Source organism: Aptenodytes forsteri, unplaced genomic scaffold (genome assembly GCF_000699145.1).
Source record: "Aptenodytes forsteri isolate BGI_AS27 unplaced genomic scaffold, ASM69914v1 Scaffold15, whole genome shotgun sequence".
Taxonomy (NCBI): Eukaryota; Metazoa; Chordata; class Aves; order Sphenisciformes; family Spheniscidae; genus Aptenodytes; species Aptenodytes forsteri.
Window position 1 is genome coordinate 24944041 of NW_008795129.1, and position 13268 is coordinate 24957308.

General features: G+C 37.3%; 1 protein-coding gene across 1 annotated transcript in view; it reads left to right on the plus strand.

Annotated features, from left to right (window-relative positions):
• Positions 1–13268, plus strand: part of DOCK1 (dedicator of cytokinesis 1) — a 307079-nt gene that overhangs the window by 256622 nt on the left and 37189 nt on the right. Inside the window, 6 exon segments of the mRNA XM_009278124.2 lie at positions 961–1050; positions 3646–3750; positions 7573–7714; positions 7915–7993; positions 8279–8363; positions 9880–9966. Coding sequence (XP_009276399.1) covers positions 961–1050; positions 3646–3750; positions 7573–7714; positions 7915–7993; positions 8279–8363; positions 9880–9966 — 588 coding nt within the window.

A 13268-nucleotide genomic window follows, 5' to 3' on the forward strand; every position in this document is an offset into this window, starting at 1 on the left:
GGACTGGCTGGGCATCAGTTGGCGGGTGGTGAGCAATTGCATTGTGCATCACTTGCTTTGTATAGTCTTTTTTTTTTTAATTTCAATTATTAAACTGTTTTTATCTCAACCCATGAGTTTTCTCACTTTTACTCTTCCGATTCTCTCCCCCATCCCACCCGGGGGGGGAGTGAGCGAGCAGCTGTGTGGTGCTCAGTTAATCGATGAGGTTAAATCACAACAGAATCTCTTTTTTTTAATAAAGTGAGGTCAGCAGTGCCAGCCAAATTTCAGCAGCAGAAGCAGATCATCGTTTGATCTTAGATAGCCTGGTGTGCTAATTTAAGCATCTTTTGGGGTTTGAGTGGTTCTTTATATTCAGAGTAGAAAAAATGAAAAATACACATTTAAAAACATTCTTGCTGCTCCTCATTAAGATTGTTGGCTTCTGAAGAGCTGAAGGATATTGTTAAATTTCTTTGGGTCAGTTGAGATGGCTGCTGAATTTCACGGTTGAAGAACAAGAGGGGAAAAAGAACCAATGGAAATATAATGAGTATTTGTTCAAAGCAATATCTGCAAATTGCCTGTCCTGTCTAATATAGATTATAGATATTAGAGGGAGAGAGAGGTGATTATGAACTATAATCAATCAACAGTATTTATCCACAGTCCTAGGTTCTGGTTTCTTTGTGGGCAGGCCGTGTTTACACATTATTGGATATCTAGTTGGACTAGCAGGAATCATTTATTTCTGAAGCAATTTGATCATTTTACTTGATTTGCATCGAATAGAGACATGTGGGTAATGCTGCCACAGCTATTTGGCACATCAGATGCACGGTGTTTTCAGGCATGTGACACAATGCATTTTGTTGTGTTTTATTAAGATTTATTTTATTCCAATGTTGTTTTTTAACCAAGGTATGTAATTCAGTCTTTTTGTTGCTGTTTTGTGATTTTTTTTTTTTTTCCCAACAGATGTGGGAAGAGGCCATTGCCTTGGGTAAAGAACTTGCAGAACAGTATGAAAATGAAATGTTTGATTATGAACAACTCAAGTGACTGCTGGTAGGTTTTTTTAATGACATAGACACTGCAACAATTTTTTCTGAATTTAATTTCTAAACTTTTAAAATTATATTGAAAATCTCTCTTATGACAGTAAAATTCAGAAATAGATGCCTGCTTTGGCTTTGTTGGACAAATGTTGATTAACTGGCTACCACTGGAGTGCCTGCAAAAGATTGAATTTTATTTTTTTTAGCTGAAAGAAAAATATTTCTGTAATGTTAAGCTGATTTATTTGGGGTATAAAAGGAAATTTGGAATGTAAATATAAATGGGAACATGAAAAAATCCCCATTCTCTCTCAAGTGTCTTTCCATATTCACATTTCTTTTTTTAGGTATGAATAATCCCCAAGCATTCATGTCTAGAGTCAGTTATTTTTGCCCTGATGTTACCCATTCATTATGCCTGCACCATTTTTTTTCTGCTGTTCTTCTCCAAAAACATAAATGGCAGCTGTCCCTGTCCCTCCTAACTTCTCAACCGTTTTCACAGGAGTTGGGACATGATTCCAGTTTGGTTCTGAAAATTCTTGATTTTCAGGTTTTTGATACATTTTACCTTTGCACTCACCAGAGTACATCGTCCTTAATTTCTTTGAATTGTCTATCTGCTTTATCCCAGTCTATCAGAGCTGGGCATTAATACAGTGTCATTGCACCCTCTTTCTCTGCTGACACCGACACTCAGTTTGAGGATGGCTAGGAGCCATCTCCCCAGAAGCATCTCTGTCCCTGTCTCCCCAGAATCTCCTTTCCTGGGGAGGAAGGAATAAAGGTAAATACCAATCATCTCAATTTTATGGTTTCTTCACTCCTTTACATGTTCTTCTTTGTTTTGTCCATGATTCTGTCCTCCAGCTCTCTAGAGCTGAATTTATATCCCTTTTTGATGGTCGTCCTTTTGTGGCGTTTTAACTGTTTTTAGTGACAGACCGATTGTACTGATTTACCTAACAAATCTGGAGCCTGGTTTCATGTTGCTTTGTACTGCAGGAGGTAAGGGATGTATATATGGAACATTTCTCAGGTGCTATGGTATGCCGAAAGAGTCTTCCTTGGCCTGCTGCCTGCGCCAGTGTCAGCAGGGCTGCGTTCAATAGAGAATATTCTTCATTTCAATATAAAGGGAATCTGGTAGAGATTGTTCCTCAGCTAGAAATGATTCTCATGCATCAGATACGATTATTCACCAGTGGGTAGCTACTCTCAGAGTCCCTCATTTTTAATTTTCCATCTCTTTATGCTTGCACATGGGAACATGAACAGCTTTTGTCACAGAGGCAACCACCCTTTACTTATCATACTGTACCCATTTTTGGAGCAGAAGTCTGAATTTGCACTTTCTACAGTGTAGCTGATGGCCAATAATACTGAATTATGTATTTTTCCCCATTCCTCTTGCACAGTAAATATGTCATTGTTTACATTAACTGACATAGTTCCAGGAGAGGCAGTGTATAAACTAGGTATGGTGCATTTGCATATGGAAATGGAGTTTCTCCCTCTTCTCATAGGGGAAACCCAAAACTTCTAATTCTCAGGTCAAACAAATGAGTTTACCTGCTCTTTATCAGGCAGGAGAAACAGAGAGAGTTGTCACAAAAATTAGTACCAGCATGCATTGGGCATTCATCCCTAATAAGGCAAAGATCAAAATTCACACTCCCGTGTGAGTCAGGTGTCGCATACCCCATCGGCCTTTCTTATTGTTGCTGCTGAATAGCATTAGCATGCTAGCTCTTTTTTTTTCCCCCACAATAAAATGTAAAAGTTTTTTGCTTCTTTCTGTTCTCCCTATTGTCTCTTTTGTTCAAGCAATATTAAATATTAGACACTAAGACAATTCACAAATGACAAAATAGTTTTGCTACAGGTGAACTGAGAAATATACAGCAGATCTTGGTCTATGTAGCCTTCTTGCCATTTAGTGTTATCTGTCGTATGGGAGCAGTAATAAACCTCCCCCTAAATCAGAATTCATTCTCTTACAGAAAGTAATAGACTAAAAATAAGGTAATGAACAGATCATCTGAAGCTGCACATTTGTTATTATTTCATCATTTGAGATAAAGAAGGATTCTGCTTTGAAAACAGATGGCGTCTGACATGCGTGTATTTATTCCAAAAGTTATATTTTTCTGCAATTCTCAACTGCGTGCTTTCCGTATGCAAATAAATAGTTGTAAATATGGAAAAGAAGCAAAAAAAATATAATGAAATGTAACAGCCGAAAACTGAGAAGTCAGCATCATCAAGATGAGCTGGCTTTAGCAGTACGTGCTTCATCGTTCCAGCGTTTCGGCATCGCAGTGTTGCAACCGGGAATTCAGGCTGCCTTGCAAATTCTTGACCTTCATCAAAATCTCCATATTGGATATGGAATAGTGAGGTTCACCAAAATGAGCATAAAAACAATGGCTACAGAGTCTAGTATTTCAAAATACTAGCATATATCTGATAGGTGAAGAAAAAGGGGTGAAGTGAGGAATGTACATCTTTAAGTTAGAGATATACATAAAAGAGATCTAGATATTAAGTATAGGGAATCTCCTTAAAGTTTAGGTCATTAAAGTTTTTCCTATTTATTTTGCAGAGAAAGCAAGCCCAGTTCTATGAAAACATTGTGAAAGTGATAAGACCAAAACCAGACTACTTTGCTGTTGGATACTACGGCCAGGGATTTCCAACATTCATAAGGGTAAGCGTCCACCTTTTTCCACAGACGATAGCAAGGTTTCTTGCTTTGGAAATTTCCCTCAGTTGTGGAGAAAGTACATTATTGTTTGTCAGTGTGTTATTTACAATCTGCCTAACATTGATGGTTGGTTTTTAGGTGTATAAAACAAACATTGGTTTTTCCTTTCCAGTTTCCAATATGGAATAGTTGAATTTTGGTAGAGAAGCTTTTTCTTCAAACATATCCAATGCTTTATACTTCTTCAGGGTATCACTAAAAATGAAGATATACCACCCAATTCGTAAATCAGGGTAATAACCAGCACCATCTGAAATGGTGACATTTTTGCCTGACGGGTATGTGTGTATGTGTGAGTATGGTAGAGAAGCCTTTCGTATGTGACCATGTTTTCATGTGAGTGTCCTTTCCAGCATAGTCACTAAAATGAAGTTGAATATCAGAGATATGTGTGATACCTTTAAAAGCAATCTTTTATCATTGATTTTCATGAGTCGTGTCAGTTTAAAACATGTCACTTGATTGATGCTGGTAATGTAAGTCCAGTAACATTTTAGATTTTTTCCACTGATACCAGGATTGTTATGGAGTTGAATTAGTGGCTAAAGAAGGGTAGGGATTTAACACATCTGAATTACATCTGTATCATGATTCTCTGGACTCTGGCACTTGCCAGTCGGTGACGTGGAAATAACACATTAGCTATTTAGCTGCTGTGCTGCTCGTATCTATCTGAAGAGCTGAGGATTTTCAATTTGGAAAGAGGCTCTCTCCAACCCTCTGTGGAAGAGTTACAGTAGATTAAGGCAGTTCAAGAGACAGAAGAATGAGATTATTCTTATTATTCTCAGATTATTCTCTGAGTCCAGGAGACTCAGAGAGATTTAGTCTCAGGCCAGGGGCTGGTAGTAGGTTTCCTCCTGGAAATACACATTTAGGAGATGAGTTCCCGGTCGTAACTGAGTAATTCTATGTTAACTCTCTCAGATTATGCCATAATAAATACCAGGAGCAAGCCCAAGCCTATGCTGAAGACCGGCTCACTGGATAAATCCAGTGAATGCTGATTAAGCTGGCTTTGTCAGGTTAACTGTGGTCAGCTGGTCTTTCATGGTGTATTAAAATGAAGCAGGGAGAGGCTTTAAAAAATCCCAGGAAATAAAACTTTTACTTAATCAGGTGTCCATTTGGAAAAACCTCCTTTTCCACCAACTAACTAGAGCCCATGTGAAGAAACTGAAATTCTTGAATCATCCCAAGAAGCAGCAAATGGCGTGGGTTTCCCTACGCCCTGGGATGCTGTACTACAGGCGTTCTTGTACCATTTCTGTCTCCTGAGAAGTGCAACAAATTATCAGCTCTTTGCAGCTGAAAGGAAGAAAGCTGACCCCAGGCAGTTCCTGCCAGGCTAAGAGTGAATTTTTCAGCATCTGTTGTGTGCAGACCATCAAACAAAAACTGGGAGATGAGCTCTCGTATGTTAGCCCACTGCTTGGTCTCCAAATTATGGCTCGGCAGCTCATGCCAAAGAGACTCTGAGCATGCAGGAAGGTGGCAGGATCGTTGGTACCCAGAGCTGCCCCAAAGCTTATGAAATGCAATTCTGCAAACTGGCAAAGCCATATGTTAGTAACAGACGCAAAGGCATGATTGTGTGCAAGCTACCGTGTGTATCAAAAGACCAACTCTAAAGAGATGCGATGCAGCAAAACTAAGAATTATTGTGGTGTTTGAAATACATGTAGAGTAATGTACATGCAACAGCTTTTATCAAGCATCAAACAGAAAAAAATGTTTGTGGTACATTAAGTGAAAAAGCTTTAATAAGATTTTTGTAAAATGTTTATTAATAATTTCTTAAATTTTAGCAGGCAAAAGATATTTAATATCCAGTAAGGAGTCACTGTTAAGATTGATCAACCCATTTCTCTAGAAAATGATTGAATTAATATTTTATGATATTCCTATAGGGAAGACTTGCATTATCAGGAATCTTCAAAATGATGCATGTATGATAAAGTCACTAATAACTTTGCAAAAGGGATTGTGGCCATGAGTTGTTGTGAAATTTTATCACACGTACAGCCACTCTCAACAGACTGCACATTATCCTCTAGAAACATTGGGAATATCCAGTGATCCAGAGCCGCTAACGAGAGAGGGGTTGCACTGGGATCACAATGGGCATGACAAGCTGTCTTGACCGAGTGCATGGAGTGGCCATGGGGCAGTTTGTCTCAGCCTCTAACTCAACCATGTATTTGCATACAAAAAATGCAGAGAACACAACGTAATTTTCCCGTTGAAGCGGTGTGTTATACTGTATAGTCAAAGGGATACCGTGCAAAATAGTGTTAATCTGCTGTATTAATACTGAACTGCTTTTTCGCTTCACAACTGAATGATTTTTAAGTGGAGGAAAACACCATGCTTTACAAAAGCCTCGTGGATTGGTCAGTTTGTAATAAATAAGCAATAAAACCTCTGAAAATTTGGCTATTAAGCGCCTGAAAAGCTGATTGAGAAAATCCTTAACACAAGCTTTTTCTTCTATTGTGATTTTTCCTGTGAATTTCAGTTATATACACATGAATTGCAGGTATAGATACACTTCCTAGGCATCTGCCCTTTTTCCTTTTTTTTCTTCCCAAATAGAGAGTATTCTTTCATCTACTGTGCATTTCAAAAGGCACCATTGCAGAACTAAACCCAGCTGGGCAAATGTAAATTATTCTAGTTTTCTACCCCTAGTCATAACACCAAGTGTTCATTTGAGATGAGTAATGAAGTTAAGCATATTCAGATGCAAGTGTTGCATTCATATCAAAACTTACTTTAATATGTTTGATCAGTTAAAATATGCAAGTCGTCTTTTACATTTTTCTTTAGAATTTAATGTGCTTGTTCAGTACATAAATGGGCTGTATAAAATATATCTTAATTTTCTTTATTGTTAAAAGAAGAAACCAATATTTAGAAATACAATATACTTAATTTAAAAGTTATGCTGTATGCAGACAACTGTACAATGGCAAAAATCTAATAGACTAATGGGATTAGAAAGACTGCGGTGTATCAGTCTTTCTAAAAGAGTCAGTATCTTTGGACCTTCCTCCTAAAATTGGCATCGTTTTCTGTTTGTACTTTTCTCTGCTACTCTTGCTTGCTCACCCCAATGCCTTTTAATAAATGTTTGTGTATAAAAAGCCTAATTATGCTTATTTACCAATGGCAAAAATCTAATAGACTAATGGGATTAGAAAGACTGCGGTGTATCAGTCTTTCTAAAAGAGTCAGTATCTTTGGACCTTCCTCCTAAAATTGGCATCGTTTTCTGTTTGTACTTTTCTCTGCTACTCTTGCTTGCTCACCCCAATGCCTTTTAATAAATGTTTGTGTATAAAAAGCCTAATTATGCTTATTTACATCCATTCCACCATCAGCTGTGGAAGATGGATGAGAGGAATTACAGAGGGAGATCCTGGATTTGGTAGAGGACATAATTTGTCTTAATACATTTTCAATGGGCACCTATTTTATAGATCCTTGATATCATGTATTTAGACCCCCTTGAATTTAGTGTGGTTTATATATATATGCCTAAAGGTAAGTGCATGCTTAATGATCTGAGTACTGAATTGAAGGTAAGGAAATCCATTTGTGCTTTATTGAAATGGCATAAAATATTTGTAAACTGTTGATTATATCATAGTGTGAGGAATGTAAAATATCTCACTTAACACCATTGGAGTTCAATGCTTCTGAGATCCCAGTTCATTACTGAGGATACTGGTATTAGGATTTCACCTCTCAATTTGTTTCCAGAACAAAGTCTTCATTTACCGGGGAAAGGAGTATGAACGCCGCGAAGACTTTGAAGCAAGGTTATTGACTCAGTTTCCAAATGCAGAAAAAATGAAAACGACGTCTCCACCAGGCGATGACATTAAAAACTCCTCCGGCCAGTGTATCCTTAGGTTGTACAGTGGCTCCTGCAGCCACACGGATCGAGGATTTATGGCCAACACAAGCAGGAGACTGCTGCACTTCTGCCTTTATGGGTGTAATATGTTAATTTTGTTGTTCTGTCCTTTCTTCACGTTCCCGTTGAGATGCCTGTTCTGCGTGATTAAAATGCGCTTTTCAGTTCTTAACCTTTGAATTCAGATATTCAGTGCTTTACTGTAAAGCCAAAACTGGATTTACCGTCTAAATTTCACAGGCCAGTGTCAGAACAAATTGTGAGGTGAGTTTGGGCTGGTTTTGCAATTTTATCAGTCTCCTTTATAACACCTAAACTAGTTCTTGTTGTGGTATAACAAATCTGTACACAGCCAAGGAGGGTAGTAATTCTGAGGACATTTCTTGGGTATTCTTAATATTAGCAGGGATTCCATCCAACCCACTGGAAAACAGTGATCCCATAAGCATTTTGTATTTATGCATAAACTTTTTTTCTGGTACTAGAGTTTAACGGCAATTCCTAAAGAGATAGTATTTGAGTTTGATTGTGCTTTTCCTTTTTTTTCAGTTTCTATAGGGTGAATGAAGTCCAACGGTTTGAGTATTCACGCCCTGTTCGAAAAGGAGAGAAAAACCCGGACAATGAATTTGCGGTAAAAAAAAAAAAAAGAAAATAGAGTACTTTTGGTGTTTGCTTGTTTATTCCCCTTCATTTAGAGAACCTGAACCATTCATTATGTTTTGGTTGTTGAAAAATAAAAAATAGCTTTAAATGTGATTATTTTTCATAGAAATTCAATTAAACCAATTATCATGTTCTGTTTTATACCAATAGTAAAAATGGACAAAACTGAATTTATTTTGTTAAAAACTGACTATGTTGAGAAAGAAGTTTAAAATGGCTATTTTAAAATGGCTATACCTGAAAAAAGAGAGATCTCTTGCCAAAACTTGTCTTGCCATGAAGATTCTAGTCAGGCATCTAAAAATCTTTTTGTAGTAATATCTTGGTTCTTTTTCTTTTTTTTTTTCTTTTTTTACTAAACTGTATGTTTCATCTAATGGTCAATAAAACTCCCTTTGAGCACAGCTTGTATTCGGCAAAACGTTTACAACAGGTTACATCAAGTTGATTGCCTTTGTTTTTTATAGACACCATTTTATTTACAGGGGTTCTAGTTGGCGCAGTTAGTAGTAAAGTAGTAGCAGTAGTAATTAAAGTAATAAATTAATGCATCATTCCTTGAGCAAAGAACTTGGTTTTCTGTGTAGTAGCAGGCTCTAATCTAATCAATGTGCCAATAAATGCTGAGTATTTGGTTTCCTATAGCTAAGCCTAGATATTCATTCAGAGACTCCTTTAGTGTCTTTAGCTTCTCATGGTGGCTGTTATATCAAAAATTGCTAATTTGTTAATCTCCGTGAGAATCTACATCTGTTTTAAAAAAGCCTCACAATAAATAAGATGAACTACCAACATATACCAGTTCTAACAAAATCAGATCAAGAGATGTCTTTGACATCGGTTATGAACCAAATACACACATGTGAAGGAAGAGACATTAGATCACATATCCTTACATTCAAACCAGTGAGGAGATGTTACAACAAAGCCATTGCAGTTTACAGCTCAGATGAAATCACAGGATCACAAATTCAGGTCAGGACCTGCAGGTCAGGATGGGACCCAACCCCTGCTCCAGGCAGGGCCAGGTGCAGGGTCAGACCTGGCTGCTCAGGGCTTTATCCCAGCAGGTCTTGAAACCTCTGAGGGTGGGGACAGCACAGCCTCCCCCGGGACCAGTCCTTCTGCTCCCCTGCCCTCCTCGGGAAGAAGCTTTCCCTATATCAAGATGTTATGGTTTTGTGGGGGATGGTCCTTGAAAGCTCTAGAAGTTACGTGGGAAAAATGACAGTCCAGTAAAAAGGGTGGATCTTTTATATAGTGTTCTCATTTGGTAAGAGAGCAGTTGTTCTCTACTAAATCATGTATCAGATTTAAATCGGCGCCACTCCATCATCTCCCCAAGCAGATTCCAACTGAAATTTCCCCCTGGCTTCATAATGTCTGTCATACTGCGGTTCCTTTTCCTGATGATAATGTTTTAAGGCTTTGCTTAAGATAAAAGCTATCAATCTGATAATGTGATGTTTATGTTGTATTTGCAGAATATGTGGATTGAGAGAACCATCTATGTGACAGCGTATAAATTACCAGGGATTCTGAGGTGGTTTGAAGTCAAATCAGTTTTCATGGTAAGATCAATTCGGCTTTATTGAGATTGCATAAAAGAATGGGGCTCTTCTACAGCCAGGGAGCATTTATATTTCTGCATGACTGTGCTTCAGTTCTATGAACAAGCAATCAGTGTGGCTATATCTGGCATCCTAAGACAAGGGAACTTGCTTGCTGAGGGTGCTGATTGAGGGTTGACTGAGGGTGACTCAAGTAATGCTTTTCTACTTCTGAGAGAAGGAAATGTGGGCTGACTCTTCCAGGACTTTAGGGCAAGGTCCAATCAAGTGCTTGAAGTACTTTTACAAAGTATTTCTGGCTTTCAGCAAGTGAGCCATTACAGCCTGTGGCGTAAGCTGTGTGCCTAAAATGAAGAGGGACCTGAGGTGTTGTAGGGGAACCCTGGTACATCAAAATGAAACTAGTCTGAATTTTGGAAAAGAGGATTTGCGTATTTTGATTTTAATTTATTCAAAAATATGCCATAAATCGAATGCATTGTATGTGTCTGCATGTCTTCTCTACTTATCATTTGTGATTAAAGGTTGTTTTTGTTTCTTCTTCATAGTTAGCTAAAATATACCCTAGCAACCTCACAGAGTAACTCCAAATTATGCATTTCTCTGTTCTACCATTTAGACTGTTTAGATAAGACATATCCATTAAACGCCTTTAAGATTAAATTATTCTTACGCAGCTGTAATTTTTAAGTAGCAATAAAAACATTGTTACTGCAGTTTTTAAATCTCTCTTGTGAGGCTTGTTTTTAAAGGAAAAGAACAATTTGCATATGATTAATTAAAACCTTTTTCATTGCTCCATTGAGGTTATGTTGGACAGTTGTATTTAGATGAACAGAAGTAATGCAGAAAATTACTATGGTATCTATAGTAACAGAATATGAATGTGATGTTTGACAGTAATAGGCAGCTGAATAAAACACATTGAATTTTTAATGAATTTTATATTTTCAATATAATCCTGATAGAAAAGATTGTATTTATCTTCATGATTGCAAAAAGTGTTGTTTATAAAGGCTGGCAAATCTGATGAAAGTCTCTTTTCCTTATGAGTTAAGAGCACAGCCTGACAGGCTGCTTTATGCAGGCAATTTGTATACACACACCTTTAACGCTATGCTTGTCATAGAAATGTGCGTAAGTCCTGGAAGAGTGCTTTCTGTAAGCTTTTTGTAAGTAAGGATTATATTAGTCACATAGCTGAAAAATGATACCAGAATGGAACTTAATAATATGTGGGAAGATGGCAACGGATAACTTTTGACCTAGCTCTGGCATAGTTACTACAAAATTAGTATTGACTTTCTTCAAGATTCCTGTCAGCTAAAATGCTGGAAGCATGATCACTAGGTTTACATCCCTGTAATGCTAAATTTTGATTATGGGTACAGGTATTATTGATGTTTTACTAAACACTATGAATTAAAGTAGCTTTGCACATTTCATATTTTATTGATGGAACTAGAATATCTTTAAAGGAAGGGGTGAGATCATATCAAATCAGTGCTGAGAGAGAGCTGAGTTATTTAATAAATGCGGTATATTATGTTACATAACCATTAGGAACATGCATAATTTCCTTAAATCTATTTGCTTTTTAAATTCCTTCTGAGTACTTTTACCTAAACCTTTTCAGTCTGTTCATGATGTGCAAGTAATTTGTTGTACACATTCATTATTGTGTATCTGATTTGTTTTAGCTGGACACAAGTAGTTGTAGGGGGAAAATTTGCTGAGGCCAGCCAATGAATTGGAAACTGGATTTTGAATTATACTTGGTTTTAAAAAGTACAAATACTAATCTCTGTTTTGTTTTGATGTTTAATTTTTTAGTGTTGCAAATGTATTAGGAGTATATAATTTCTGTTTGCCATGAATAGATTGTGTAGTGTCCAGAGTTAGCAAGCTACTTCAAACAAGGCTCATAATTTACAAGTATAGATATTTTTAATAAATAGCTTTCAGTAGGGTCCAAAGCACAGTTTATAGTAGTAGGATGGGAACTGCAGTCCTCCATCTGCTTTTAAATAACTAGAGGGAGGATTATAAGAGTAGTAAAAGAAAAGAGGATGAGAAAGAAAGCCATGACTGCTGATACAGAAAAATCAAAAAAGATGTCTGTCAGCTCAGTGAGTGCTAATTTCTTTAGATATTCAAGAGCTTTAAAAGCAATGGTTCCTCAACAAATTATTGCATAGTTATAAGGCCATTAATACAAATAACAGAATCCTAAATTTAGCATATGATGTTTGCAACAGTTCTTGCCGAATCAGATGTTGAATATAGTCTTACTTTCCCTGTCCAGATTTCACTGGTAGCACATTCAGCTCTGAACGGCAGTTGTCATCTGTCCATCTGAGCCTGGTCTGCTCCACAGCCACAGCAGAAACATCGAGCTTGTTATGTGCCTTCCAGAATAATTCACCAGGCAGACTTTTTAAAATGCTAATTAAAACATCCTTGATGTAATCAGATGGCAGGTGTAAGAGTAACAACTAAAGAGATTTGATTATAAGTGGTTCTCAGAAACATGGTAAGCAACTGATAGCCAGGTAGAAGTGCTTCTCTGTTTATGTAGCATTTATGTAAATTAGGGTGTAATCAAATATACACTTGCATTTTCCTCACAGGCCTCAATTAACCTTCCTTTTCTATTCCTACCACATCATTTTTTAAAGTAAGTAGGCTATGTCTTAAGTCTTCCAGTGAGGACTGTCTACACTGTGGGTTGCTGCAAGTTAGTAATTTTTAGCCCATTCACTAAATGTACCTATTTTAGCAATATTTAAAATATTTTAATGCTGTTTTTTCAATATGAGCAACTGTCATTCTGAAAAACACAGTATCTGGTCATAAATAATAGTTGGAGATGAGTCAGTTAAAGTAAAGCAAGTTTTACACAGTGTAAGAGCTAATTCACCCCATGAAGACCTCTGAGGAGCTCTCCTTCATTGAAGTCCAGGCTATGTGAGAAAGAAAATTTCTTCCTTCAGTTATCGACGTTCAGATGAAGAAAATGTAACCTTGTGGGAAAAAGCACAGCAGATAGCTTAGAAGTCATCTCTTCAACATATTAAACTCCATTTCCTTGGAAATACACCAAAATCATCTCAGCATAAGAAAGACACGTCCTGTTGGAGTGGGTCCAGAGGAGGGTCACAAAAATGATCAGGGGGATGGAACACCTCTCCTATGAAGAAAGGCTGAGAGAGTTGGGGTTGTTCAGCCTGGAGAAGAGAAGGCTCTGGGGGACCTTGTTGTGGCCTTTCAGTACTTAAAGGGGGCTTATAAGAAAGATGGGG